This window comes from Capricornis sumatraensis, chromosome 8 (assembly GCF_032405125.1).
Source record: "Capricornis sumatraensis isolate serow.1 chromosome 8, serow.2, whole genome shotgun sequence".
NCBI lineage: Eukaryota > Metazoa > Chordata > Mammalia > Artiodactyla > Bovidae > Capricornis > Capricornis sumatraensis.
The window spans coordinates 73,555,359-73,583,284 of record NC_091076.1 but is presented as its reverse complement, the minus strand read 5'-3'; the positions used below and the strand labels follow the sequence as shown (position 1 = coordinate 73,583,284).

Below are 27,926 nucleotides of genomic sequence, written 5' to 3'. Positions count from 1 at the left end.
AGGGGATTTGTCTGTTGCAGGCTCTTGGCGTGCCTTTCCATGTTTGTGCATGTATGCGTGTATGCGTGCTGTGTCCACATCTGTGTCTGGGCCTCTTTGCAGGGTCCCTGTGTCCCCATGAGGACTCTGTTGCACTGTGTGTCTGACGCCCTGTCTCTGTTCATATGCACGTCTGGGCCCGTGTCAGTCCATCTCTGCTTTGGTCCTGCCCGCGTCTCTCTGTGTGGCTGTGTCCTATGGGAGTGTTTGTGTATGTTCCTGAGCATCTGTGCCCAGGACTGCCTGTGTCCTGTCCATATTTGTCTGTGAGTGTGTCTCTGTGTGTCAGTCTTGGTCTCTCTGCTGGGGGCAGGGGAGGTTTGCTCTATATGTGGGCCTTCCTGTGTCCATCTTCCTGCCTCTGTCTGTTCCTCCTGCCTGTCTCAGCTTCTTCCCGCCTGCCTCTTCTCCTGCCTCCCTCCCTGCTGTTTGTGTGTGTCTGTATCAGGGGTCAGCAAGCTGTGGCCCAAGAGCTAAGAATGGTTTACATTTTTAAATGGTTGAGAGAAAGATCAAAAGTATAAGACTTCATGACTTGCAGAAAATATATGAAAAGGGACCATGAAAAGGGCCCATAAAGCTGTATTGGAACACAGCCGTGCTTGTTTGTTTACCCTCTGTCCACGGCTGCTCTCGCACTGCAGTAATAGGGCTGAGCAGTTGTGACAGACCATACGGGCCGCAGAGCCGAAAGCACTCACCGTCTGTCCCATTGTAGAAAAGGTTTGCCGCTCCTGCTCCAAATGCATGTTCCTGTGCATCTTGTTCTTCTGTGTGTTCAGGTCACCATGTGTGTGTGTGTTTGTGTTTGCCCAAGAGTGTCCTAATGTGTGTGCACCCAGGCACCTATTTCTGGTCAGCTCTGTTGACTGTCCATTTCCCTCCCTCATTCTTTCTCTTTCCCTGTTTTGGTCTCTCCTTCGGCATTTCTCTGTCCGACCTTTCTGTCTCCCTTTCTCCCCCCGCCATCCCTCCCTCTGCCAGCAGTTGTATTGGGGTCTCTGGCAGGTGTAGTACACGCACGGTTCCTTCAGGCTCTGTGTTGGGCATATGCATGTGTTTGGGAGCAAGCACGCATGCCTAGCGTCTTCTCGTTCTTGTCTAGCGCTCTTCCCTGAGAGGAGGAGAGTACTGGACGGACGACGATGGGTGGCTGGGATGGCCCGTTTCTAGGGAGTGGGGAGGGTGCTTCTCTGGGCTGGGCCAGCCGTGCCGTGGGGGTCTCCAGGCTCCTAGGCGACACGCAGAGGTTTCTGGCCAGCAGTTACCAACCTTTCCGTGTGGACTGGAGAGTCTGATTCTTTTTTGCCTTTCCTTCCTCATATTTCTCCCTTGCTCCTCACCCCAGGAAGCCACCCCTGGACCATTCAGCCTGCCTTTCCTAGGACCCCCAACTCTGGCTCTGTAACCCTGTGGGTGATGCTCAGAGCACCAAACAAATCTCTGCATCTTTGCTGTGAACCCTCTTAAGTTTCCAGGACGCACTCCAGGCTGAGGCCCCATGAGCCAGAGTTGAACCCTGAGCTGGGCAGCTGCAGACACACAAAGGAGCAGGCTGATCTGGCTTGGGGCAGCCGGTTCTCAGCAGCATTCCCTGAAGAGTTAACATGTCAGCCTCTGACTTTTCAGGCCATTAATCTGCAATGCCGACTAGGCAGTTTGTAGTTCTGGAAGGAAACTGACAAGGAAGGACTCTTGCTCACCGAGTATCTCAAGCCGCTGCTTCTGAGCATGTGCAGGGTCACAGTGTCTTCCTCCCTTTCCCTTGGCCTGGGGGGAGGCAGACCATCTGCTCCTGGAGTTTGGGCCTTCCCTGGGTCACTCAACCTCACAGCCTTAGGTATGGTCAACCCAGGTCGTTTCCCCATATCCTGGCTATCAGGCTGGCTAACCTCTCTGCTGCGACCCATCTCCCTTCACCCCTCCTCCCTCTCCCACCGCCTTGGCTTTTGTTTGGCTGAGGAAATGGAAAGCTCACACAGGAAGTGCTGGGCCTCATCTGCTCGAGGTGCTGAGTCTGTTTTCTCTGTGGATGCTGGAGCAAATGGACCGTTGCCGGCTCATGCGAGCTGCTGCCCATCTTTGGGCAAGGGCTCAGACTGCAGCTGGGCACGTGGTCCAGGCTGCGTCCACCCCCAACTGGCCTTCACCTCCAAGGCCACAGAGAGGCAGACAGGGCTGGGATGTGTGAAGCAGATTTGCTCAGTCTTTCCAGACTTTCCTTCACAGGGATAGCAAATCTGACCAAATAATGTGAATCTCATTGCTTAGTAAACAAGTTCCTGTAGCTGTTAACTTACTCTTTGATGAGTCCAGACTAGGCTGGAGAAGTCAGTGTGGTAGAGAATAGAGTCCTTCCTGCACTGTCTGTCTTTGCAGTCAGAATCAGTGGCTGGTTGTCTCTGGAATGCAAGTTTAAGCATAGAGGAGGGGCCCCGCCATCCCAGGGCCTGACCACAAGGTACGGTGGTTTGAGGGCTGGTGCCACTGGACAAAGCAGACCTGGTCTGATCATCACCCCACCTCATAGCCTTCAGATCCAAGCTGTGGAAAAGTGGAGTAAGAATTTACCTACCTTCTTTCTGGTTTCTCTATAACCTCCTAACATTCACTGAATGGATGCTATAGTTGAGGGATTGGCAGGGTCTGGTGGTTCTTTTCTAGGTTACAAAATGACATCTCCCATTCACTGATCTTCCATACTGTGGAGCCTTTTTCTTTTAAGGCTGTGAGGAATAACATACTCCAGATAGTTCTGTAGGTGTCAGAACAGAAATCCCTCTGACACGCTAGGTCCCTATGCTGCTCTTCACTTTGGAAGGTCTGGGAATGTTCTCAAGAGAGTAGGAAGGAAATCACTTCCACCTAACACCTCTCCTTCACGCGTTTTCATTAGTCTATGCCCGCATTTGTTTTCTGCAAAGTCAGATTCCTCATTGATCCTACACTAAGGTGGCCAGAAAGCCTGCACTTCAGTTTTCTTCTCCTCCAGAAATGCCTACTCCCACGTTGTCTCGACACATTTGGGCCCTTGTTTAATCTTGTTCTTTCATTCCCCGTCTGCCTTTCATTGTGTTACCATCTTTCCTCGCAGTCAGTCACTTTGAAGCATCCTCCACCTTCTCAGGGGAATTCTAAAGCACATCATGAGATCTCCCTGGTTCTCTCCTCTTGGCCCATATTCCCCTTCTTTCTGGTCACATTGCCTGTTTCTCACAGGAGCCACTTAGGCACATATGGAGCACTTGTTCTGATGGTGACAGGACTTCCCCGACGCTGCAGAGTGACAGGGGCAGGGCTTCAGAGCCATTTGTGCCTTTGCACACGTGGCACTTAGTAGGCTGGCGTTGGCACGTGGGCACGTTGACTTCCCGTTCGTGTCCGTTAGGAGTTGTAATGGGATGGCTTTGTATCCGAGATTTGGGTATGGAGGATTGTAGCAGGGTATGGAAAGTTGCCTTGAGCCACTGTAAAAGGCAGTGTAGAGTGCTTTGGTCTGTTCAGAACAGATCACAGTCTTTGGAGGGGCCATTCACATGTTGGGGGTTGGAGGAGGAGTGGGGAGCACGGATTCTGTGCCAGAGCTTTCGTGAGAGGGGAGGGCCAGCCATTCCTGACTCTGCCCAGGGAGCATGAGGCATTGTGAACATCAGGTGGTGGAGAAGAGCACAGCAACGGGCTTCTGCGAACCCACGCGTAGCCCCCTTGCATCCCAGGACCTTTGGCAAGGCGAGGGCAGTGGGACAACCTACCTCATTTCAGAGGCTCCGCCAAAGCCAAATCTTCCCTCATCTTGATCTCTAGTTCTCAGTAAGTGAAAGAGTCAGGGGACTTTGAGAACATCCAAACCTAGCCCAGCTGTGGCAGTTGGTTTATTGCTTTCAGCTGGTACTTGAACCCAGGTCCTGGTCTTGGAGGCTTTCCCAGGTTTAATCCCCGGAGCTTTCTCTGCAGCTGTATGACACTGCGCTGACCCCGAATGAGGATAGGAAAATAGAACCGGTGCCAAGCCAGAGTCTCTTTTTCATTTGGAGTCTGGCTGTCTGCCCATGACCAGGGTTACATAATGGGAAACATAGCCGGGGCTCTGGAGAGCCCGCGCTTCACCAGGCTGCCCAGACCTTCACATTCTGATGCTATATATCTTCCTAATTGTAGCTCGGATGCATTTATCACACTGTTGGATTGGAGTACTGTTAAAAAAAAAAACCTCCAGAAATTCCTGGACTTGCTGCTTTTCCATGGCTTGCCTTGTGCATCCTGGAAATGACCTGGAGGGAGCCCCCTGAGGTGCCGCCACCTCAGGAGACATGGGGACATGGAGGGAGCGTGCAGTAAGCTCATTTCCGCAGGGAGCCCGCCTGTGCTGACCCTGTAGACGAGATAGACATTCCTGAGTTAAAAAGAAGCTCGTTCGCTCACCCTCCTAGGGCAGCTCTGAAATAAGAACTAATCCCAAGCCTAGTCGGCACCCCTTCAAAGACGCTTAATACGTCTTCCCAGAAGGGCATTTTAGGAGGTCACTAAGTACTAGTCCATCAGCACTTCCCTGAAGGAAGTGGTGGTGACTGTGGGAAGCCCCTTTGCTACCCTGGCTCCCCACCCAGTCTCCCTGGCTCCGGGTTGGGGCGTCAGCACTCTAGCCTGGCACCAGGGGGTTCCTCTTCCTCCAAGTGCTGAGTGTGGGGCACACGTGATCTCTCCCACGGCAGGAGCCGCCGTCCCCCGCCTCCCCCCCCCCCCCCCACACTCAGGACTTCTTGTGAGAGGAAGGGGTGTTGGCCCAAGGCTCCAGTCTGACCCCAGCAGGGTACAGCCGCTGACCCCGGGAGAGTACTTTCCAGCTCCAGGCTGAGGTTATTTGGGTCCAGTATGTGCTAAACTGAGAAGACGTGTTGGAGTGGTTACAGCTCAGAATTCAGAGAGGCCGGAACCGTGAGAATCCGCACCAGGGAGGCCACCGAGGACTCCACTCAGGCCATGGAGATGTCGAGGTCCCCTGGGGACCACTCTTTCCCAAACACACAGTGCTGATGGGTTTAACACACCATCGTCATGCGACCGAGGCCATACGTCTGAACGTAGCTTAGGAGAACTGAAGTCAAATAAGGCGTTGACCTAGAGAGAGGTTGAGGGAGGTACAGGAGAGGTACTTGAGAAATCCTGGAATGAGGTTACCGTGACCTGCTGTTGGCCATAGGGCTCCAGCTGCACTGCTGAGAACATGAAGTTTATGTTCTCGGAGAAGTGCAGGGCGACTGGACTGCAGATTGATCTTGCCCTATTGGGCAGAATTAATTTCAGCGGGCACTCTTCCAAGGGCCCAGGTTGACTTGTTTGTGTGACTTAGAAAGGCAGAAAGGATCTTCTTTAACTGAGTCTCGTAGTTCTCAATGGTCACCTAATAAACAGTGATGTTCTCAGAGGATGGTATCTGGCCGCCCATGTCTTAACTCCTAGAGCAGTGAGAGCCCTGATAACGTCGTCTCCTGTTTATATCACGGTGGCATCTGGAAAATACACTGTGGTTCCCGAGTCTCAGAGAGAGCTGTGTAGATCTCCCCCACCCACACCCAGGCTCTGCCCCATCCTGCCGAGCTGCCTAGCCTGAGACCAGAGCTGGAGCCTCAGCCCACTGAGAACAGAGTTGGCTTTCCAAGGGGCTTACCGAGCTATTCAAGCCCAGGTACTATTCTTTTGACTCTACCAGACTTGTTGCACTCAGGTCCGTTTCTGCTGTTACCTGCTCATTTCCTCCAGTTTCCTCCAGTTGGGTGGGGGGGTCCTGCAGGGCTCCCGTGGGGCTTGGAACCCTGCGTGGAGGGTAGTAGGCTAGAATACGATGGTCCATCAGCAAACAAGTTTGAAAAAGAGGATATAACATATCTTAAGAGCATTTCTCTTGCTGTGGCCTTTAGCCTTTCCCCTTTGTGGCTGTAGTCCACAGGCCATCTCTTTTTCAGTTTTCTTGTGCCTGGCTTCTGTGCCATCTTAGCTGTGTTTCCAGAGCTCCTCACTCCAGGAACCAAAGACCCAACTCGTTTCCCATCTGTACCGCTTCTCTGATCTTCCATAGCTCCAAAACACAATGCAGGGCTTCTTCTCACTCAACTCTTTCCGGGTTTGTTCTGCAGCTGTGGCGTTTGAATGTTAGTGTTTAAACAAGCTGGTATTACACAGGAAATGGCCACCTCCACAGGCCCCTGCAGGCTTGTAACATGGGGTCATTGTACTTGATATTAATCACCAGTCAGCCTGTTCCCCCAGTAAAAATATGAAGGGGTGTGTGAGGCCTCTGTCCTCCTCAGACCTGCCAGAAGGATGGCCTGAGCCCCAGTGGGGCCCTCGTCCTCATTCTCTGAACTGTCGTCCCGGCCTCGGGTGGAGTTAGCAGAAAAGTTCATACCTGACCTGCTCCCTATAAAACCAGCAGATCTGCCTTCCTTTCTGAAGTTTAGGAAGGAGCTTGATAGAGCTCTGTGGTGTAACTTGCCTCACACCTGAATCTTTCCAAGCACGTTGTAGTTGAGTGGCATGTCTTATGAGGAAATGCCAAAATTGAAGAAACCAGAAACCCACTGGTCCACCTGAGATCAAGGATTCTCAGATCCTTGTACCAAAGCTGCTTTTCAAACGCTGTTTGCAGAACTAACCCCAACCCAAAGGGTTAATCTGATTCCTTGAGTCAGTATCCCCCCAAACAACTGGCCAAGAGTGTGCGTTGGTTCATTTCTGTGAAATGTGTTTCCCTAGTCACCTGGGCTGGCCTGGGCTGCATTGTATCGGCCGGCAGCTGCACCGCACTCAAACTGACAGCTACATTAAACCTTGGAATTCTGAGGCAATAAAAAGTAAATTAACTCTTATTTTTTTCCTTTCCTGGTGGAGTAAGTGAATGCCTGTCTGTAGGGAAGTGAGCAAGCCGTGGTCCTGAGTGCATACCTCTAACTAGCCACCGCTGGTCGGTCCCAAGCTAGGATCTGGTGTTCAGACTCCAGCCAGAGGTCTACTTTCCCGGTGTGTGGCGTGTTCTGTGGGGTTGGACCACTGGGTCAACCTGCAGCCGCCGATCCCTGCTCACCAGTCACATCACAGCTGCCTGAGAGGCTCCCTTGCCACCATTCTGAAGCCCATAAACAGACCCGCATGCAGTTTCATGTTCTCTGGCTGCCTTGCATCTGTTTGGGGGGAAGATTTTTTTGGACTCTGGGAGCTTTCTCCAAATATGAGCTGGGACCAGAACAAACCAGAGGGATTTGCCCAAGCGGATAGCGCTCTAGAGGGTCCATTTAGAACCACTGGTGGCTTGAGCATGTCTGGAAACTCTCCTGGGGAGTCATTTCCTAAGCGTTTCTAGAAGAATGGGAGTGCTGTAAAGTTCCTCACAGCCATCAGAATTGGACATCGGGCCCCTTGGCCCGGGCCAACCTGGAATCCTTAGCATTCAAGGGCTGAAGTAGGGTGAAGGTTGGAAGGCACTCCCAGCTGGGATAAAGACTAGAGCAGGAAAAGGCTAACTTTTCCCCTTCTACTCAGACAGGAAGCCCTGTGTTCACCCACGGAACTGACCTCTCAGCCCAGAGGCCCGATCAGGGTAAGCTGAGGTGACGTTGCCCAGGTTCCAGGAATTACCTCATCCCATTGCAGACATCTTAACTTTGAGTTCAGACATCTCACCTAGTTTTTCGAAGTACTTCTTCCCTTTAGTATTAGTTTCCTGACACTCCCCTCTCCCCCACCCTCTGTGGGGAGTCACCGTATGGTCTGTGGGTGCCTGGTCAGTTGTTGTGTTTGTGGGGCTTAGCAAGGAGGGAGAGGACTATCGATGAGCTATGCAGTGGTCTGGGGCAGCCCCACTGCGGCATCGGAAGAAAGAAGCCACTAGACCTGCACACCCATTTGGAGGGATCCAGACAGAAATGGCCTTTCCTTGGAGCATTTTGTGTATTTATTCCCTTGGTTCTGCTTGGTTCAGTCTAGCTTGGCCCCTTGGGCCCCTTGACATTTCTGAGTTGGGAACTCAGGACACTTCCTATGTCTTTTGGCATCAGCTGCTCTTTATAAATCAATACTAGGGTAGGACCTCCCATCCACTGCATTTGTGCAGTGAGTCTCCAGGTTTGGGCACAAGGTGGGTGGTAATGGGCGAAAGGCAGATGTGGGCAGGGGTCCCTCATGGTGGCCAGCAGCCTCTGGGAGGAGTCCGTTTTGGTTTATCTGAGCCTTAGGGACAGGGAGCATGGTAATGAGAACCACATGGTACCACATATTTCTTCGTCTTGGATCCAAGATGGTAGGGGTGGGAGGACGAGAGAGGGATGTGGGGCCTCCCATTGTGGCAGCCATGGGTAATTTTCTGCCGCCTCTCCCTGGCTTTAGATGCTGCTCACCACCACCACCTCCCCCTGCCCCCAAGTACGTCCTGAAGTAGCCTTGACCTGCACAGCACCAACCAAGGCCCCCAAGCCAAGAATTCAGCTGGGAGACTTTTCACCTTCTTCCTTCTCGCTGTCGTCTTTCCTGTTTATTTTCCAAATTGCTGCTCTGCAGCCGAGCAGTGCCTGTTGGCCAGAGCTCACCACTGCTGTGGGATCAGACTCAGGCAGTGGGCTCAAGTGGCCAGCAGGGCACAGGGGGAGGAAGCGGGGAGCTGGAAGAGCCTCCCTGTGCGTCTCCCATGGGCAGCGCTAACCTCGGAGGCGGCCCTGAGCGGCCCTATCACATCCGGTGCTTGTCTCTGCAGCCGGACCGGAGGATAAACTATCAGAGCTGTGGGGCAGTGCATCATTCCTCTTATTATTTTCTTCTCTGCAGATGGGGTCGTGGAAAGTTCAGTTCCTTTTAACCCTCCAAGTTCTGTTTATTCTACAGCTGGTAGCCTGAATGCCGCGTTTCCCATTACATCACAAAGGGGCTCAGGCAGATCTCCGCACAGAAACGTGTTGCAACTGTTTATTTTTTTCCATATTTAAACATTTCTGACAGCCAAACTCAGCCGAGCCAAAAGATGGAGCTTTGTGAATGAGTCCGGTCGTCGGTGTCTGTGCAGAGAGAGAGGCTTTAGAAAGCTCTCACCCCTCCAGTGATTCTTCCTAAACACGTTCTTGTTCCTGGGCAAAGCCTGGGAGGCGAGTCATTGTGCGATACACGTGTGTTGATTATGTGCCGTTGTGTGATTAATGGAGCTGTGTTCCGCCTGGTTCCCAGGACACTCTTGAAAACAAGATGTTTCATTTCATGGCCTTTTCCTTGTGCAGCGATTTCGGTAAATAAACCAGTGCAGGCTCCTTCCACCTGGATCCAGGCAAGGAGTCCTCACACCTCCACTCCACTCTCTCCCCCAGCATCACCTTCAGTGCCATGGCTCTTGAATGCCCTCTCTTCTGCCATCTCCCAAAAGCTCCCCATCTCCGGGCGAAACACGTTCCTGGGATCTGAGGCCCCTCCCTGGCAGATCGGCTCATGCGCAGTGACTCCTCTGGGAAGATTCCAGGATGTAGCTCACTCTTACAGCTCTCTTCTGCTTCTTGCCTCTCGCCACCCCATCTCTTGAGCCTCATTGTAAAGCTTTTCTTTGTTATTCTGTGCAACTCCTTTCACAGTACAGCTTAGCATCCATAGGACACTTGCCTGTTCCAGACGCCCTGGTTAAGGTAGTCTTCTGGAAAAGAAAGCCAAGACCCGTACAGCCCAGGGCCTATAAAACTTGGCAGGTCCCGGATCTGACCACAGTTTAACTGTTAGAGCTGTGTCCCATACAGATGAAAAAAGAAAGCTCTTAAGGATCCTAAGCACCCACCAAAGCAGGGATGTGAGCCACAGGAGAGTTTTGACAAATGACAGTGACAGAGAAGTGAACCTCCTTTTTCTAATTTGGCTCTGAAGTTCAAACGGGTGAGCCGGACTTTGCCTTTTCAGGAGTTCTTAGCATGTTCGACCAGGACCTGGTGATACACAATTAGGGTGAGCAGCCAATCCATTTTGCCCAAGACTGAGGGGTTTCTGGCGACCTGGGACTTTCAGTGCTAAAACTGGGACAGTCCCAGGCAAACCAGAAGAGTTGGTCACCCTGTATGTTACCTTCCGCTTGTGTGGGAGAGAAGGGGGAGAGTGGTGGCCGAGATAGTACTGATGTCGTTCACCTGCTGAAATGCATGGGTGGCTTTTCCTTCCCAGGAGGATCTTGGCAGGCCAGGAATGAGGTTTTTGTTGGGTGTGTTTAATTGTTTTCCTCCTTACCTATAGGAAGAGATCTCTAAACCATTGTACGGGACTGGGGTGGGAGGCAGCAACCAGTTGACTCGTTGCCTGGTGTGTCTAGTCCCTCTGGCCGTGTAGGAGGAGGAGAGATTGGCATGGTGTTGCTGTCAGTGTGGCATATACTTGGCTGGACAGGAGCAGGGGAATTCTGGGAGCCGCCTCAGGCACTGGTTGTCTTGAATGTTTGAGTAAGTGTCTCAGGCACACTGTCTGGAAAGGTGACAGGACCTGCATTAGGCAACTGATTCTCTAAATTCTTTTTCCTTTCTGGTTAGGATTAAAAGCGTCCCCCTAATCAATTTCAACTTTGCCGAGATGGATGCACACACACCCACCAGATTACTGCCACGGGCACAGTTTTGTCTCCGAGCCCTTTTGGTCAGATTTCCTGGCAGATGCCAGTCGTAGACGGCATTTGCCACAGCACGTCCCTGCCCACAAGTGCTTAGACGGCTTGAACTGGTCCCTCTCTAGAGCTGCTCTTCTCGTCTTCCCTCTTTTCTCGCAGGGTTGCTGTGGATGTGTGGTCGACACTGGCTGACTTCTGTAACATACTGACTGCGGTGAATCAGTCTGAGGTGCCACTGTACAAGGACCCGGACGATGACCTCACCCTCCTCATCTTGGAAGAGGATCGGCTTCTCTCGGGCTTTGTCCCCTTGCTGGCTGCCCCTCAGGACCCCTGCTACGTGGAGAAAACCTCGGATAAGGTCAGCCCCAGGCCAAACATCCCTCCCCCATTCACCCCTCCTCTCAATTCTCCAGACTTTTTTATTCTTGGGAAGTTTTCTGTGCAAACGGAACATGATTAAGTCATTGAGGAGGGTGTTAAGGGAAAATATCGACCTTTTAGCCGCTGACATCCAGCTCCGTGTCCTGAAAAAAAAAAAGCCCTCTCGACTTCCTTTGGTGTGTGTGTGCGCTCGCTGGCATGTTGTATATACGATCATTTCCTCACTTGTTTAAATAGTGCAGCTTGTGTTGGCAGTGCTCTCACTCAGCTCCAAATGGTTTGCATCATGCTTAAGGCACCCTCCTTCCTCCCCCCTTTCATCCTTCCCCCCAGCCACAAAACTCTGCACTAGGAAAACAGCCAGGGCTTTTTCCCTTCTCTAAGGAGGAGAGTGATAAATAGGTGACTAGAGAGAAGCAGACACCATGTGTTAACTTACAAAAAAGCTTTTAGGAATATGAAGCATTCCCCGCTGCCTGGTTTCTATTTTTCTTCCTCTGAGGACCACGTTTTAACCTGAACTTTTTGCTTGTCTGTCTGTTTATAGAAAACAAAGCCCATTGCCTGTTGCCCTGGTGGGGACTGTGGAGCTCTTAGTCTCTGCTTAACAGTTGGGGCTGCGGCCAGGTGTGGAGAGTAGAGCCGTCCTTTCTCCTTCCCATTCCCATGCAGCAGTTGCTGGGCTGGGGAAGTCGCGCCCACAGACCCCCGGAGTGGGGTCTCCTATGCCAAGCGGGGGATCCCTGTGACTGACCCCTGTGCTGAGTTGTTGGCGTCACGTCCCCTAGGGGAGAGCCTTTTGGGGACAGTCCCACAAGTGGCTTCTCAGAAGGAAGGCTTTTGAGCTAGATGAAGTATGTATAGAGAGGCAGGTAGATTTTTTATGTCGTTTTAATGTCAGATAGTAAAAGTTAAAATCCAGACGTAAACTGCAAATATGAGAGATTTTATTTTAAATGTAAATTTTTTTAATTCATCTTTATGAAAAAAGGACCTATGTTCCTTGTAGACAAGTAAAAAGGAAAAAAATGTATCCACAACTCCTTTACCCAGTGGTAATACAACTGTTGTTTTTGCTGATTATATACAGTCATATTTAACTTCCAGTATATACACACACTTTTTTTAAACACAACTAGGGGTCATATTATACATGTTACTTGTGCTCTGCTTTTAAAAATTTATTTGGCTGCGCTGGGTCTTAGTTGTGGCATAAGGAAACTTAAGTTGGGGCATGTGGGATCTAGTTCCCTGACCAGGGATCAAACTCCGGCCCCCTGCATTGCAAGCGCAGAGTTATAGCCACTGGACTACTAGGGAGGTCCCTGTGATCTGCTTTTTTCATTTGTATCTTTTAATGTATTATTAAATGGAATCATGTTTGAGGATCACTTAGTATTCATTTCTATGCAAAGATTTCTTTAACCAGTGTTTGCTTTTTTGAACCAAGGGACTGTCCTGAATTTTTGAACTACTATGATCAGTGAAGTGATTACTTATAGTAGAATTTATTTCATATATTCCCTTTGGTTAAATTTCTATAAGCAGATAAAGGTCTCGACATTGACATATCAATGGAGTTTAAATGCAGTTAATGACTAATATTGGGAATGTGAGAACCTTTCTCTTTAGAGAAATACTCATTTTCTATTTTTCCAGCAAAAAGTTGGAATAAAGTCCTGCTGTTCTAGTCTCCAGAGGGAGTACTAATGGGGAGTTGTGTTGCGTGAGGCTGAGGACAGCTAACACAGTGCAAACTTTATGGAAGATGTTCAGTTGGAAGAGTTGGAAGAGAAACTGGGCAGCCACGACTTGGGCCAGGGGATTCCTAGTACGTCCTGTTCTTCTGTGATCATCGGGTGGTCTTGACTCTGGAGGGTAATTTTGGAAACTGGCTCTTGGGTTAACTGTCTTTCAGTAAAGAACGCAGAAGGAGTCCTAACCAGCTTTAGACTTGCTAAGCCTTCGCTGTGTGGCATGTGGAATCTGTTCCCCGCACCAGTAGCTGAACCCGTGCCTCCTGCAGCGGAAGTGCAGAGTCCTGACCCCTGGACTGCCAGGGAGATCCCTCTCCCAGCTTTAGTGTGAGCACATGATACACGTGTATGATACAGTATATGATATACAACAGCACGTGGTAAGTACATGACTGGCAGGAAGAACAGCAAGGCCGTGGTCCATGCCCTCAGCCTGTGGTCGTGAATCACAGGCTGCCCAGGGCGGTCGCAGCTCGCTGAGACTCAGGTGATCTGAAGGTAGTCTCCACTTCGAGGACTGTGAAATTTTTTAATACAACATCTTCAAATCCAGACTTCTGAATTTCTTTCTCCTCCAAACCTGATCTGTCTTCAGTCTTCTCATCTTGGTAAATGGCAGGTTTGACTTTGGGGCTGCTCATGGCAAAAGTCTTGGAGTTATTCTTGGCTCCTCTCTTCTCACACCTCCATATCTAATCTGTCAGCAATCCAAGTCTTCTTTACCTTCAAAATAAACGCGTACAGTGCTTTCTTACCACTGCACCCCAGTTTGATTCAGTGAAATGCCTTCTGGTTAGTTTCTCTAGCTCCTCCCTCCTCCTGCTCTCCAGTCTGTTTCCAACACAGCCACTGGAGTGAGCTCTTTATGTCTGTTTATTTATTTTATATTTGGTCGTGTTGGGTCTTCGTTGCCACACACCAGCTCTCTCCAGTTGCGGTGTGCAGGCTTCTCATTGCAGTGGCTTCTCTTGCTGCGGAGCACGGGCACTAGGTGCGTGGGCTTCAGTAACTGCAGTCCCCGGGCTCTGGAGCCCTGGCTCAGTAGCTGTAATGCACGGGCTTTGTTGCTCTGTGGCATGTGGGATCCTCCTGGCCCAGGCCTTGAACCCATGTCCCTTGTGTTGGCAGGTGAATTCTTTGTGGTTTTTTTTGGAGGATAATTGCTTTACAATATTGTGTTGGTTTGGGAGAGAGGTTCAAGAGAGGGGGAACATAACGTGATTCATGTTCCTATATAGCAGGTGAATTCTTAACCACTAGACCACCTGGAAAGCCCAGAACGACCTCTTTAAAGCATCAGTAAGATCATGTCCCTTCTCTATGAACTCTCTGGTCCAGCTCCTGCTACTCTGCTTGTGCCCAGTATGCCCTAGTCACGTTGGCATCCTTGCTGTTCCTCAGACCAGCCGCACACTCAGGGTCTTTGCACTTGCTCTCCTCGTAACCTGGAGCACCCTGTCCCCAGAGCACTGTGTTGCCCTCTCACGCCCTTCTCGATGCCACCTTGGTTGGAGAGGTCTTCCCTGGCTCCCCTGTGTAAGACGCTACATGCCTTCCTTTGCCCTTTTCTCTCTTTCTCTCCATGGCAGAGAAAAAGAACATCTCTTGTGTCAGTCCCTGGACAAGCTACTTCTCTCCAGTATTTAAGTCCACACAAAGTGCCTGCCAAGTAGGTATTAGCACCTTCATTTCATAAAAGAGACAACTGAGGCTCAAGACAGGAGCAAAGAGTGATGATCAGCTCTTAGGAGACATCTCCACCACTGACCTGGAAGGTCAGTATCGATACGGGGGACTCTTTAGGAACTCTCAGCCTTTTGGATACCTGAAGAAGACAGACATCTCCTCCAGCTTCTGGTGTTCACGACTAAGGAATTTAAAGTATCTCAAGGGCTTTGTAGCAGCAATGTGAGAATTTCATCTTGGTCGAGTGTGGTCACGTTTGGTCCAGCCTGGATGTTCACTAGACAGGTGTTCACTGAGCAGACAGACCTACCCCACTCCTGTGTACACAACAAAAGAGATCCAGACATACAAGGCAAACACCCACCTGGTTTGGAAGATAACTTGTGGCATACACAAAGATGTGACAAGCAAACAAGTTAATTTGCGTCTGTAGTTAACGAGGAACTCTTGAAATTTTATTGAATTGATAGTTTCCCACTGAAGACATTGCTCAAGGAGCACTGATTTGGCATTAACCGATTAACTGTATTTCCCAAGCATATTCCAAGTAACTCTAGTTTTATAGGTTCTTAATAGTTAGGTGAAAAAAAGTTCCACAATTGTGTAAATTAGAGTAACACAGTATTAGACAGAAGCTGTTACTGCAGGACTTTTTGGAACTTCTGATGTCGTGTACATTGCAAGGAGGATAGCCTTTGCTACCTTTGCCAGACTTGCTTCACCCTTGATCTTTTTGATTTGCTGAACATCCTTCAGGATTAATATTCTGCCTAAAAGAAACAAACTGTAATAGAAAACCCAGGCATGGGATGAACAAGAAGTTGAGAAAACAGGTGGCTGTTGGGATTATTCAAAAATGAGATAAAAAGTATGGTTTAGGGTCAAAGCAACAGAGCGGAGCTGGTTACATGTAGACAGAAATATCACAGACATTGAACATTAGAGCCAGCTAGGAGAAAGTGATGTTAAGTTCATGAGTGGCTACTCGGCACCTTAATTCAAGAGGTTTAGTATCTTACCCAGGGTCATGTAGCTAAGTGAGGTTTAGAATCCTTGTCTGTATGGCTTCAGCATATCTTATTCTTATGAATGATTTGACATCTAGGATTTGCTTCAAAATAATCTAGGGAGGAAGGAAGGTGGATAGGAGTGTAGATGGGGGGAAAAAGGCCAAATATTGATCGTGATTAAATCTGAATAATGGGTTTTTGTTGTTGTTCAGTTGCTAAATTGTATCTCTTTTCAGTCTCATAGACTGCAGCACCCCAGGCTTCCTTGTCCTTAACTATCTCCTGGAGTTTGCTCAAATTCGTGTCCTTTGAGTCGGTGATGCTATCTAACCATTTCGTCCTCTGCCACCCCTTTCTCCATTTACCTTCAATCTTTCCCAGCATCAGAGTCTTTTCCAGTGAGTCAGCTCTTTGCATCGGGTGGATACATGGAGTTTCTTATATTAACAGTATTCCACTTTTGTACATATATGAAAATTTCCATAAGAACAAGTTTTAAAACCCTATGTGCTTTTTGCTGCATTATACTGAATAAGCATACGTGATTGAAAAAAGTAATCAAACCATAATAATAGTAAATTTAAGATTTTGCAGTCAACTGGTCAGGTTCCAGGCGTGCTAAGCTCTTTACACATATTTCCTCACTGAAACCCCAATAACCCTGTGGGCAGATAGGAGAAGTGGTAAAAAGGAAATTGTTTTAGGAGAAACATGTTGAGTTCATTTTATATGTTAGTTTATATCAAAAAAGCTTAATTATATAAAAAGCATGCATGTGACTGTATAGCTATAGGTAGTACTGAACAAGGATTTATTTAGTGACAGGCTATTTCTTTTCTTAGGCTCTGAAGCTCTAGCCATTTAATGAGAACCAAATCATTTATGTCATAAGTAGTGATGTAAGCTATCCTCATTCTAGCTTCCCCAGGTAAGTTAACTTGTGTGATCTTCAGTGTCTTCATTCCCATGTTATGTTATCTGACCCAAGAACTCAGTGAAGAACTTTCCAACAAGTTAATCCTGAGGCAACTTTTAAGCTTGATTAAGAGATATAGGTTGTATTATAGGGTGATGTTGTTTAGTCTCCTCAGTCGTGTCCGACCCTTTTGCAAGCCCATGGACTATAGTCACCAGGCTTCTCTGTCCGTGAAATTTTCCAGGCAAGAACACTGGAGCGGGTTGCCATTTCCTTCTCCAGCAGATCTGCGTGACTCAGGGATCGAACCCATGTCGCCACATCTGCTGCATTGCAGGTAGATTCTTTACCTCTGAGCCACTGGGGATGATGTTAGACATCTCACAGTCATAGCCCATTCATTCTTAAACAGTCATCTTTGCTTTCTGTCTGGATGTAGGATCCCAGGAAACTGTCATTAATACGTAATTGAGGTTAAAAATGAGGTTTAAACTGTCCAACTTTTGAAACCATTGGCTTGTCCATTTCTTAAATGACAGTTTTGGTAAGTTGCTTGTTGTACACATAATTATGCAAACATTTTAAATAGAAAATATAGAAAAGCACAGGAAAATAAAAATCATCTACAAACTACCACCTAAAATTAACTAGTGTTAAGGTTTCATAGGTGTCCTTTCAGTCTCCACACCCACCCCCCCCATGCTTATATGTGTGTATTCTTTTCCTTTAATACTATTGGAATCATATAGTATATGCTTCTTGTTTTGTGCTTTTTTAAAAAAAAATCCTTGTTTTTATATATGTACACATGCACACACGTATACATATATATATAGTTTGGGGACAAAAGTTGCCTTTGTTTTTTGGTGATCTGGAAAATATTCATTTTAAGTGGGACTAATTTTTTGAAAAACATGACATAATCTTCTATTCTCTAAGTATCAACATCAAGAATGAAAGTTGGGGGGGAAGTCCAGTTGACTATCCTATATTTAAGGTGTAGAAATTAGGACTGCTTACAATATGTATTTTCTTTTTCACACAGTTGCATTTTGTTTCTAAACTTATAATTATTTCAAATTTATTTTAAGTGTTTTCAGTGCTCAGTTTTTAGTCTCTTTATTCTGTGGCTTTCCCATTTTTATGTTCTTTACTTTGACTTATTTGTTATTTAGATGCGACATTATCGAATTTTTCCCAGCAAAGATAAGGTGAAGGCTTTTTAAAAATTAAGATGATTTTTTGTAAAATACAGTAATATATATATATGCAAAAGAATCAAACAATTCAAAAAAATGTATAGGCAAAAGTCACAATCTAGGGATAACCACTGTTAACAATTCAATATTTGTCTTTTTATACCACTTCTATGCCCATTGAAATGTATTTATAAACATATATACATATATGATCAAAATGATAGTGTGGTATACATTCTCTTCCTTACTTTGTTCTTTTCATTAAACAATATATCAATGACATTCTTCATGGCTGCTATCTGAACACTTGTGTTTTGAAAGTGTTCTTATTTTGCCCTTGCACATGAATGGCAACTTAACTTAGGTCAACTTTTTTCCCCTTAAAAACAATAGCTATTATTTCATTGCATTAGTGGTTAGGAAAAAATGAAGAGAGTCTTTTCTTCTTTTGCAGGTTTACTTTTTTTTTTCCCCATACAGCAAGGGTAACTTACAGCTTCTTAAATCTTGAATTTCATATTATATGAGGATTTGGTTAGATGTTGGGCTCTGCAGTTTAATGTTGTATGGCATATAATGAGCTCTTTAATAAGCAGATGCAGTTCTATCTTTGGATCAGAAAAGTTTTCATGTCTCATGTCTTTGATTACTAATGGGTTTGTTCTTTTCCTTGGTAATTTCTTTCCTCCTGACGTGTATGTTAGATCTCTATTCTTTATCCTCAGTATATCTTTCTGTCATCATTTTAATTTTTTTTTTTCTTTACCTCTACAGCCTCAAAAGGCTTCTCAAGTTTTTCCTCTCTGTAGTTGGTTCAGATTTTTATAGTGTTGATTCTATTCTTCACTGCTTCTAATTCAGTTTTTTTAATTTTTGGTTGCATTATTTGTCTCCTTATTTCCCTGTCTTATCCTGGAATCTTTATGTTTTTGCCTGCCTTTTATCCAGGTCTCTTTTATCGTTTTTGTTTTTATCATTTTTTAGCATACTTTACAAAATCTGTGATTTTAAAAATCCAATCCAGTGTTAGAATAAAGCAGATACTGTCTTTTTCATCTTAACATTTTCCCTCCAAGTATTCGGTTTCTCCGTCTCTTTGCATGCTCCGTTCCTTTTTTTTATGTTTCAGGCTCTCTTCCTTAGGTCCCAAGCTTGTATTTCTGAAATCCAGTTCTGGCGATTTATGTTTCTTTAAAGGTTTACTCCATTCTGATATTTTGTCCATAACAGGTTAGGTAGATTCTCACTGGATGCCTTCTTTGTCTACAGATATTATTTAAAGTCAAGTCTAAATTTGGTTGATATAGGTTTGTGCTACCAAGTCACCACCCTGAAGGGCATGGGGAGGAGGCCAGGTGGTGTGCATTCACAACATGTGAATTTATTTTCTGTATGTTCTGTCTTGTGTATAATGGAGCTACTTACCAGAGCTAGCATCCCATGTCCAGTTTTTTTTTCACCTAAACGATGAGGCAGTTTCTCGACTCCTTCCCAGAACTGTGGCCTACCATGTCAAGAAGAAATTCCACCCTCTGGCCACTTCCCATTTACATTTTTGGGGGCCTCTCTAAACTGCTGATTGTGAATGGTACTAATCTGTAGCTGTGAAAAGTCTTCCAAGTGGTATTCTGCATCTGCCCCCACATCTTCACGTTTTGTGGTAGGCAGAATAATGCCCTCCCCCAAAGATGGGCCACATCTTGTTCCCCAAAACCTGTTAAATAAATTACATTACAAGGCAGAAGGGCCTTTGGAGATGTGTTTAAGTTAGGGATGTTGAGATGGGAATGTAACCTTGGATTATCCAGGCGGTTTGACATATGCACAAAGGTCCTTACAAGGAGGCAGGAGGGTCAGGGTCAGAAAAGGGAGACATGGTGATGGAACCAGAAGTCAGAGAGAGTTGGAAATACTATGCTGCTGGCCCTGAAGATGGAGGAAAGGACCATGAGCCTTGGAATGCCAGGTAACCTCCAGACACTAGAAAAGGCAAGGAAACAGATTTTTCCCACAGAGTGTCTGGAAAGAAGAGCCCTGCCAACACCTTGATTATAGGACTTCTCATCTCCTAGCCTACAAAATAATAAGTTATGTTGTTCTAAGTCATTGAATTTGTGCTATCTTGTTAACAGCAGCAGTAAGAAACTAGTTGACTCTTCCAAACTGAAGAATTTTGCCAGGTTCTTCATAGTTTCTTCTCTTTCTGCTTGCTTTTTATTTTGCTTTTTTAATTATGAAATATGCATATGGGAATATGTAAAAGAAAAAGACTGATCCCTCGGTGAACAACTGTTATTACCACCAAGCATGTCAAGAAATAGGATGAGACAAGAGTCGTTAATTACATTTCATTCAGATTGTTTTGAAGGTTCTAGCCAATACAGTAAGATAAGAAAAAGTACTAAAAAGACAATTGGGCAGAAAAGGAAGAAAAAAACTATATTTGTAAATAATGTGATTCATAGGTAGAAAATAAAGATAAATTATTCAGATTAATAAATGAGTTTAGCAAAGTTGTTGGATATAAAGTCGGTTTACAAAAATCAATTCCATGTCTGTATACTGCTGCTGCTGTTGCTGCTGCTAAGTCGCGTCATTCGTGCCCGACTCTGCGACCCCATAGACGGCAGCCCACCAGGCTCCTCCGTCTCTGGAATTCTCCAGGCAAGAACACTGGAGTGGGTCGCCAAGTGCCTTCTCCGATCTATATACTAACATCAAGCAAAGTAAACTTTTTTTTTTAAGTTGCTATCTCAGGAAGGGAAGCTGTGGATTGGCTCTTCATTACCTGTTTCTAGCTATCCTCCATCCACCTGGCAGTAATTCCGTAAGGTTTATGGCAGATGGCTGTCATTTTCCCATTTAACAGCTGTTGACTGCTATGTGTCAGGTGCTATGCTAGATTCCGTGGCCCTTGCTGTGAACGTGATTGACAAAGGAGGCCTTGTGGGGAGTGGGGAGTGTGCTCTGTGTATTCAGTTTGGTCACTTCAGTTGGGATTTTGAAATTAGAGTTAACTCAGGAGCATATGCTTATAAGTTTTTTTAAATTATTAAAGTTTTTCTTTGTTTTACAAAGTAGATGTTCCTTTGAAGAAATTGGAAAAATCAATATTACCATTCAGGAAAAAAAGATCCCTTGATCTTTCTGTCTTCTATCCTGGTTGGATAGATGGATGGAGAGAGAGATACATGTGAAGTTTTTTGCTTTTGAACAGAACTGTAATGAAAGTACATATATTGTTTTATAATCTACTTTGGTCATTTAGCAGTAGATGTATCCTGGATATAGTTCCATATTCACTTGTAATGTGAACTTTAATGACTGCATTATATTAATCTGTATGGACATACCATGATATTTTAATCCTCAATAAGACATTTAGAAAGTTACTGACTTTTCACTTTTGTAAATGATGCTATCTCAGGCAGTCTTTACATATCTTTTTTTTTATCAGTTCATAAGGTAAATTTTTGAGTGGAATTACTAGGTCAGGGCTTCCCTGGTAGTCCAGTGGCTAAGAAGTGCCTGCCAATGCAGGGGACATGAGTTCCATCCCCAGACTGGGGAGATCTCAGACACCACCAAGCAACGAAGCCTGTGCACCACAACTACTGAGCCGCGCTCTAGAGCCCACAAGCCCCAACTGCTGAAGCCCGCTCGTGCCCTAGTGCCCGAGCTCAGGAACAGGAGAGTAGGCCCCGCTCACCACAACTGGAGAAAAGACTGCACACCGCCACGAAAGCCCAGTGCAGCCACAAATTAAATAATCTTTGAGAAAAGAAGGAATCACTAGGTCAAAGAGGGTATACAGATTTTTAAGACTTTTGATAAATAATGCCAAATTGCCCTCCAAAAAAGTTTAAAGCTGTGTAAACTGCAGAATATCATCTCTTGCTATCTAGCATCCTCACTAATCATGAATGGTTTGATTTTTTGGTAACTAAGCCAAAGATGGGCAAAAAATAGCATCTCATTGTTTTGATTTTCATTCTTTGTTTACTAATAGAGTTTCTTTTCTCTAGTGTTATGCTTACTGAGTATTGTATGGTATCATATTTTATATACCATACATATGTATTGGTATCATATTTTATAAATTATGTTCTTTGCCCATTTTATGATTAGAATGCTTATCCATTTTTTCTTAATGATTTGTAAAGGCTTTTTATGAATAACTTTTGAACTTTCTTTGGTTACCCTCATACAAGAGGTGTTTTATTTTTATACTGAATAAGATAAGAGCTTTTGGAAACTTGGAAGGGAGAGCACTCTCTAGTTTTTAGGCACTAAAACGTGTATGTTCCTTTGTCATACCATGCTGGATAAGATCTCTTTTTTTCACCCTTTGAATTATTTCTCCTTCTTGGAATTCCTTCTCTGTTGGTCTGTAGATAGCTAAGGAAAAATTGTTTCCAGTCAGATGTTTAGAAATAAACTATGAACTGTGTTTATTTCCTTCACTGTTTTGCCTGTTTAATCAAAGGGGCCCTGCTGCTGCTGCTGCTGCTAAGTCGCTTCAGTCTGTGTCCGACTCTGTGCGACCCCATAGACGGCAGCCCACCAGGCTCCCCCGTCCCTGGGATTCTCCAGGCAAGAACACTGGAGTGGGTTGCCATTTCCTTCTCCAATGCAGGAAAGTGAACAGTGAAAGTGAAGTCGCTCAGTCGTGTCCGACTCTTGGCGACCCCATGGACTGCAGCCTACCAGGCTCCTCCATCCATGGGATTTTCCAGGCAAGAGTACTAGAGTGGGGTGCCATTGCCTTCTCTGCAAAGGGGCCCTGGATACTGATATAAGGGACTCTAGCAGAGAAGGCAATGGCAACCCACTCCAGTACTCTTGCCTGGAAAATCCCATGGATGGAGGAGCCTGGTGGGCTGCAGTCCATGGGGTCACTAAGAGCCTGACATGACTGAGCGACTTCACTTTCACTTTTCACTTTCGTTCATTGGAGAAGGAAATGGCAACCCACTCCAGTGTTCTTGCCTGGAGAATCCCAGGGACAGGGGAGCCTGGTGGGCTGCCGTCTATGGGGTCGCGCAGAGTCGGACTGAAGCGACTTAGCAGCAGCAGCATGAGCTCTCTAGTTGTGACTCATGGGCTTAAGTTGCCCTGTGGCATGTGGGATCTTCTTGGACCAGGTAATCAAACCCGTGTCCTCTGCACTGGCACATAGATTTTTAACCACTGGACCAGCAGAGAAGGCGTCTTTTTCTTTTTGCATCTTCTCGCTTGAGGTATGATACGTTGATGGCTCGTTTCACTGGTGGCCCTTTGGCACGCATCTTTTGTACTGTGTATTTCTCTCTGTCGGCTCGTTGCCCTCCTTCACCTTTTTATGTGTGCTCTCTCTCACCTCTTTACTAATTGTATATAAATTTACAGAATTACTAATTACCACTTCCATTTACTTCCATCCTTTCAGTTTATATCAGTGACTGATTTATAGAGGGCTTCCCAGGTATCACAGTGGTAAAGAATCCACCTGCCAATGGATATATCTCAGTCTGTTTATCCATCCACTTGATCATGGCCACATTTGGGTTGCCTTATCTTTGAATGTTAGGAGTAAAGATGCTGTAAACATTAATGTACTATCTTTTGTGAACAAATGTTTTTATTTCTTTGGGGTAAATTGCTAGAAATATCAGTAGAGTTGCTCTGCCATATATAAATGACTTTCTTAAACTCCTGAATTATTTTCCAAAGTGGTTGCACCATTTTACTCCCACTAGCAATGGATGAGAATTCTAGTTGCTTTGCATCATTGCTGACATTTGTATTTCTAGTTTTTATGATTTTAGCCATTCTCATGTATCTTATTTTAATTTTAGTTGGTGTTTTCCTAATGGTGAGCTTTTCATGTGTTCATTAGCAATTCATAGATCTTCATTTGAGAAGTGTCCAAATCTTGTGCCCATTTTTAAAAATTGTTTTCCAATAAGAGTTGTAAAAGTTCTTTCTAGACTCTGGACACAAAGCCTTATGAGATTTTGTCCTGTGAATACTTTCTTTTGTTTAAAATCACTGGACATTGTGGATAATTTGTTAAAGAGATTCTGGACTTTGTTACCTTCCTCTGCAGAGTATTCTTTGTGGTTCTTTTTTAAGAGGCAGTTATATTACTGCTTGATCCTCTTGAACTGGTATAGGATTAGCTTTTATACATTATCAGTGCAGCTATGTCGGAACCTAGGATGTTTCTCAAGCCCCACTAACTTGGTGATAGTCAGCTTCCAAGCCCCATCTTCTCTGCCAGTTTTGCTTTAGGCTGGGTTTTAGGAACAATTAGTGCACATTCAAGTTAGGTCTGAAGCTAGAATGTGGCCTCTCTGGAATCTCGGTTGGTTTTCAGGGGATGTTGCTGTTGTTCAGTCGCTAAGTCGTATCTGACTCTCCGCGACCCCATGGTCTGTAAGCTGCCAGGCCCCTCTGTCCATGGGATTTCCCAGGCAAGAACACTGCCGTTTCCTTCCCCAGGGGGTCTGCTTGACCCAGGGACTTGAAGCTGCGTCTCCTGCATCGCAGGTGGATCCCTTGCCCCTGAGCCACTCTAATAGCTTTCTCTCCCACTTTTAGCCCTGGAGCGGCTGCCATCTGGCAAGCCCTGGTCATCTTGGCCTACATATGTACCGTCGAGCCTTCACGTACTTGTGCACTGAGGACTCTCACATGGACTTCAAGCCCTTTCTTTGCACAGCTTCTTTCTGTTCATTTCCTTACTCGCAGATTCAGCCCTTTCAGCTGCCTCGGATTCTGTTCTCTGTCTCCTCGGCTCCTCAGGACAATCATAATATCCCTGGGATTCAGCTTTCTGTATCATGGTTGGAAAATTATCCCCAAGCAGAGGATGGAGTGATTGCAGGCTCATTTCATGAATTTCTTTTCCCTCAGGGATCAATGTCTTGCACTGCCTGTTGAGCACTGCCTAAAAATAGTTGCCTTATATATTTTAGAGCTGTTTATGGGGTGAGGACTAGTCCGTTACCATCGTGGTCAGAAAAATAAGATGGACTGTCTTTACTTTTTTTTTTACTGTTTCACTTTATTTATTTAGTTATGGCTGTGCTGGGTCTTTGTTGCTGCACGGGCTTTTCTCTAGTTGGGGTGAGCAAGGGCTCTTCTCTGGTTGTAGTGAGCGAGGTGGCTTCTCTTGTTGCGGAGGATGCGCTCCAGGGCATGTGGGTTTCAGTAGCTGTGGCTCCCGGGCTTTCGAGCACAGGCTTTAGATAGTTGTGGTGCACGGGCTTAGCTGCCCTCTGGCGTGTGGACTCTTCCCAGACCAGGGATCGAACCCACGTCTCCTACATTGGCAGGCGGATTCTTTACCACTGAGCCACCAGGGAAGCTCCTGTCATTACTTTCTAATTACAAAAGTAGTTGATGCTCTCTGCAGTAATATTAAAATAATACAGACTAATAGAACATGGGAATATAAGTTCCTCCGTTCGAAAGATGATTGGTATTAGCAGTTTAGTAGCAGAGTGTTGATTTTTCTAATAAGTTTCAAATGCATGCTATGTATATATTATCAGTATTTTTTGTTTTCAAAATATCTTGAACTGTTTCTACATCAGTTCATATAAATCTATACCATTTTTCAAGTTGCATCATGTTTGATTGTATAGGTATATTTATCTCTTTCAGATGATAACTGAGTTATGTCCAATTTTTGTTATTACATACAGTGCTGAAATGAACTTCATTATGCTTGCATTAAGTCTCTGTATACTTATAGGACTGTTTCTGTGGAATAGATTCCTACAAGTGGAATTGCTTTGTCAAAAAAAGTATGCATATTACTATGTTGACAAACACTGCCAAACATCTCTTCAGAATGACCATACCAGTTGACAGTCCTATTAACACTATACACATTGTTTCTTCATACTCTCACCAGTACTCTTTATTATTATATTTCAATTTCTGCTTATTTTCTAGGTTTAAAAATGTATCCCACTTTGGCTTGCACTTGTTTACTAGTGGAATAAAGAATCTTTCTGTATATTTATGGTATGTGTATATTTCTTCTTCTTTGACTTGCACGTATATATATTTATGACCATGCCCACTTTCATGTTTTTTATTATCCTGTTTGATATGCAGAAGTCCTTAATATACTGTAGGTAGGTTTATGTGTTGCAGATATTTTCTCCTGATTCGAAACTTGTTTTATAATCTTGTTTATATTTTTTACAATGTACGACTTAAAATTTTTATAGAGTCATATCTGTCTGTCTTTTTCTGTGTGGCCACTGGGTTTTCTTGTTATGCTTTCTTCATCTTGGTGTATACCGATTATTGTTCTTATTAACTGTTTAACTTGATTTCTCTGAAAAGAAAAGTTTGTGATTAGCGAGCTACGCTGTGAGCTATGCAGGCCTCTGTTGGAATTTTGGCTGTAAAGAAAGAACTGCCACTTCTAACTGCTGCGTATCTTCCAGAACTGCAGTCACTTAGAACAAAGATTTTTGAAAGGTTTGATGTTTTTGTGGACAGTTTTTTGTGATATCACTATTGTCTGTGGCAGGAAAAATGAATCTTTAGCTGCCTAAGGAAAAAATCCAAATGTTTCTTAACTACCAGTAAACTCAGAAGTAAGCAGATGAAACAATGTAAAACCTCATTTGTAGTGAATGCTTATCTAGCAATAGTTGGGTTTTATTTTTTTGCTCATGGACACATTCCCCTCTAAAGTGAAGCAGAGAAAAATGAGAAACGGTTCTTAATTCTAGAGGGCAGTGGAAAACGTGGTTTTCATATGTGCAGCAAAAGCTTTAGAAGGTTGGAATTGCACAATGAGTGTAGGTTGAGCAATTGCTTAACGAGGCATCCACATTGGGGGGTTGTCCTTTGCTCTTGTGCAATTAGGGAACTCCAGAGCTGCCTGAATAGGGGATTTCCTTTTATTTCTTACATGCCATTTTAAAATTTTACTTTTTCCCTCCTTTTCAGCCTTCTTTTTATTTTATTTCTTCAAATTCTTATTTATTTGCGGTTTATTTTCCCTGATATTTTGTTTCCTTTTTTTTTTCCCTTTTGTTGTTGTTGTCTTTTGTTTTTTAGGGAAGAGGTTAATTAGTCTGACATCCACATGTCACCACCTCTGTGACTGTGAGTAGAAGTGAACCTGGACCTGACTCTGCAGATGGTGGGAGGTTGGTTACTGATGGCTTAAGGTTTCTAGTTCAGGTTCTTCTCACAACTGCCCTACTCAGTTGATTCTGAGCATTTAAAATATGGCGTACTGATCAGCCAGTGTTCCTTGACTGCTCAACACTAGAATTTCACAGACTTTAATGAGTTTTCAGAGGGTTTTGCCTGCTTTGCTTTTAATGGCGACTGACACCTCCCAATGATGATCAGCTGCAGACTTTACTAGAAAGTAAAGCCAGACTTTAAGCTTTAAAGCCTGGGAGCCAACCAATGAGAGCCAGAGCTCAACCGGACTTGTTTCTCTCTTGGCAAAAGAAAAGGCCCCGTTTCCTCCCTTCTTCCCTTTAGCCCGCTCAGTCACACTCTTGTTAGATGGTACTTAGCATGCTGCTTATTCTGATTCTCTTCCCCACCTTACCTTTGTCCTGGGAATTTTGGAATCTCTTCACTCTCCACTTTGCTCCATTCCAGAGGAACAGGAGAGGTAGTGGGGTCAGAGTGCCAGAAGTTAAGTATGTGGATTTCATAGCCGCATGTATGAGTGTTTGTGGGGCAGGGAACTCCTAATGGAAAACATTTGTGTTGCATCGAAAACAGAGTGAGGCCTGGTTAGAGTCTGTCTGCTCTGTCAGTCTGTTCCCTACCAGCACTAGTCATTGTTCTCCTGGGAGTCTCCGGCGTATTGTGGTTTCTTCTGCTCTTGCCTAGTCCCCTAATCTTGCCAGAGTTTTGTGTCACGGGTGGCCCCATTCGCAGTTGGGAGTGAGACTGCAAGGGTGGTGACTAATGGCTTTGAAGGCCCTCAAGCCCACGTATTGGCTTGGAGACCCCTTTTAGGGAGAGCCTGACCAGAGGGAAGGGTCTCAGCGCAGACAGTGGGAGAAGCATGCTTAGACTCACACAGGCGCCCTTTTAGTCCCTGCTTTTACTGCTAGCAAAGCACAAACCAGAAGAATGGAGACCAGAGGCAAAGACTGGCTGTTTGGGCTTGCCGTTTCATTTGTAAATACTCGGAAGGGATGCACCTGGGTGCCTCTGACAGGCTGATGTCAATCAGGTGGCCTGGTGGAGCCCGTTTGGGAAATACAGAAAGGAAAGTGCTAATTCCCCCGAGGATAGTGTCAATCCAAGAGACGAGGGACCTGTAACTTGAGCTGTTTCTTTTTT

The 27,926-nt window shown here is 45.5% G+C and overlaps 1 protein-coding gene across 1 annotated transcript in view; it reads left to right on the top strand.

Moving 5' to 3' along the window:
• The window catches only part of SMG6 (SMG6 nonsense mediated mRNA decay factor), a 198,909-nt gene that overhangs the window by 95,041 nt on the left and 75,942 nt on the right, over positions 1–27,926 (top strand). The window contains exon 13 of the mRNA XM_068976479.1: positions 10,808–11,009. Within this exon, the coding sequence (XP_068832580.1) occupies positions 10,808–11,009 (202 nt within the window). The remainder of the gene's footprint in view (positions 1–10,807; positions 11,010–27,926) is intronic.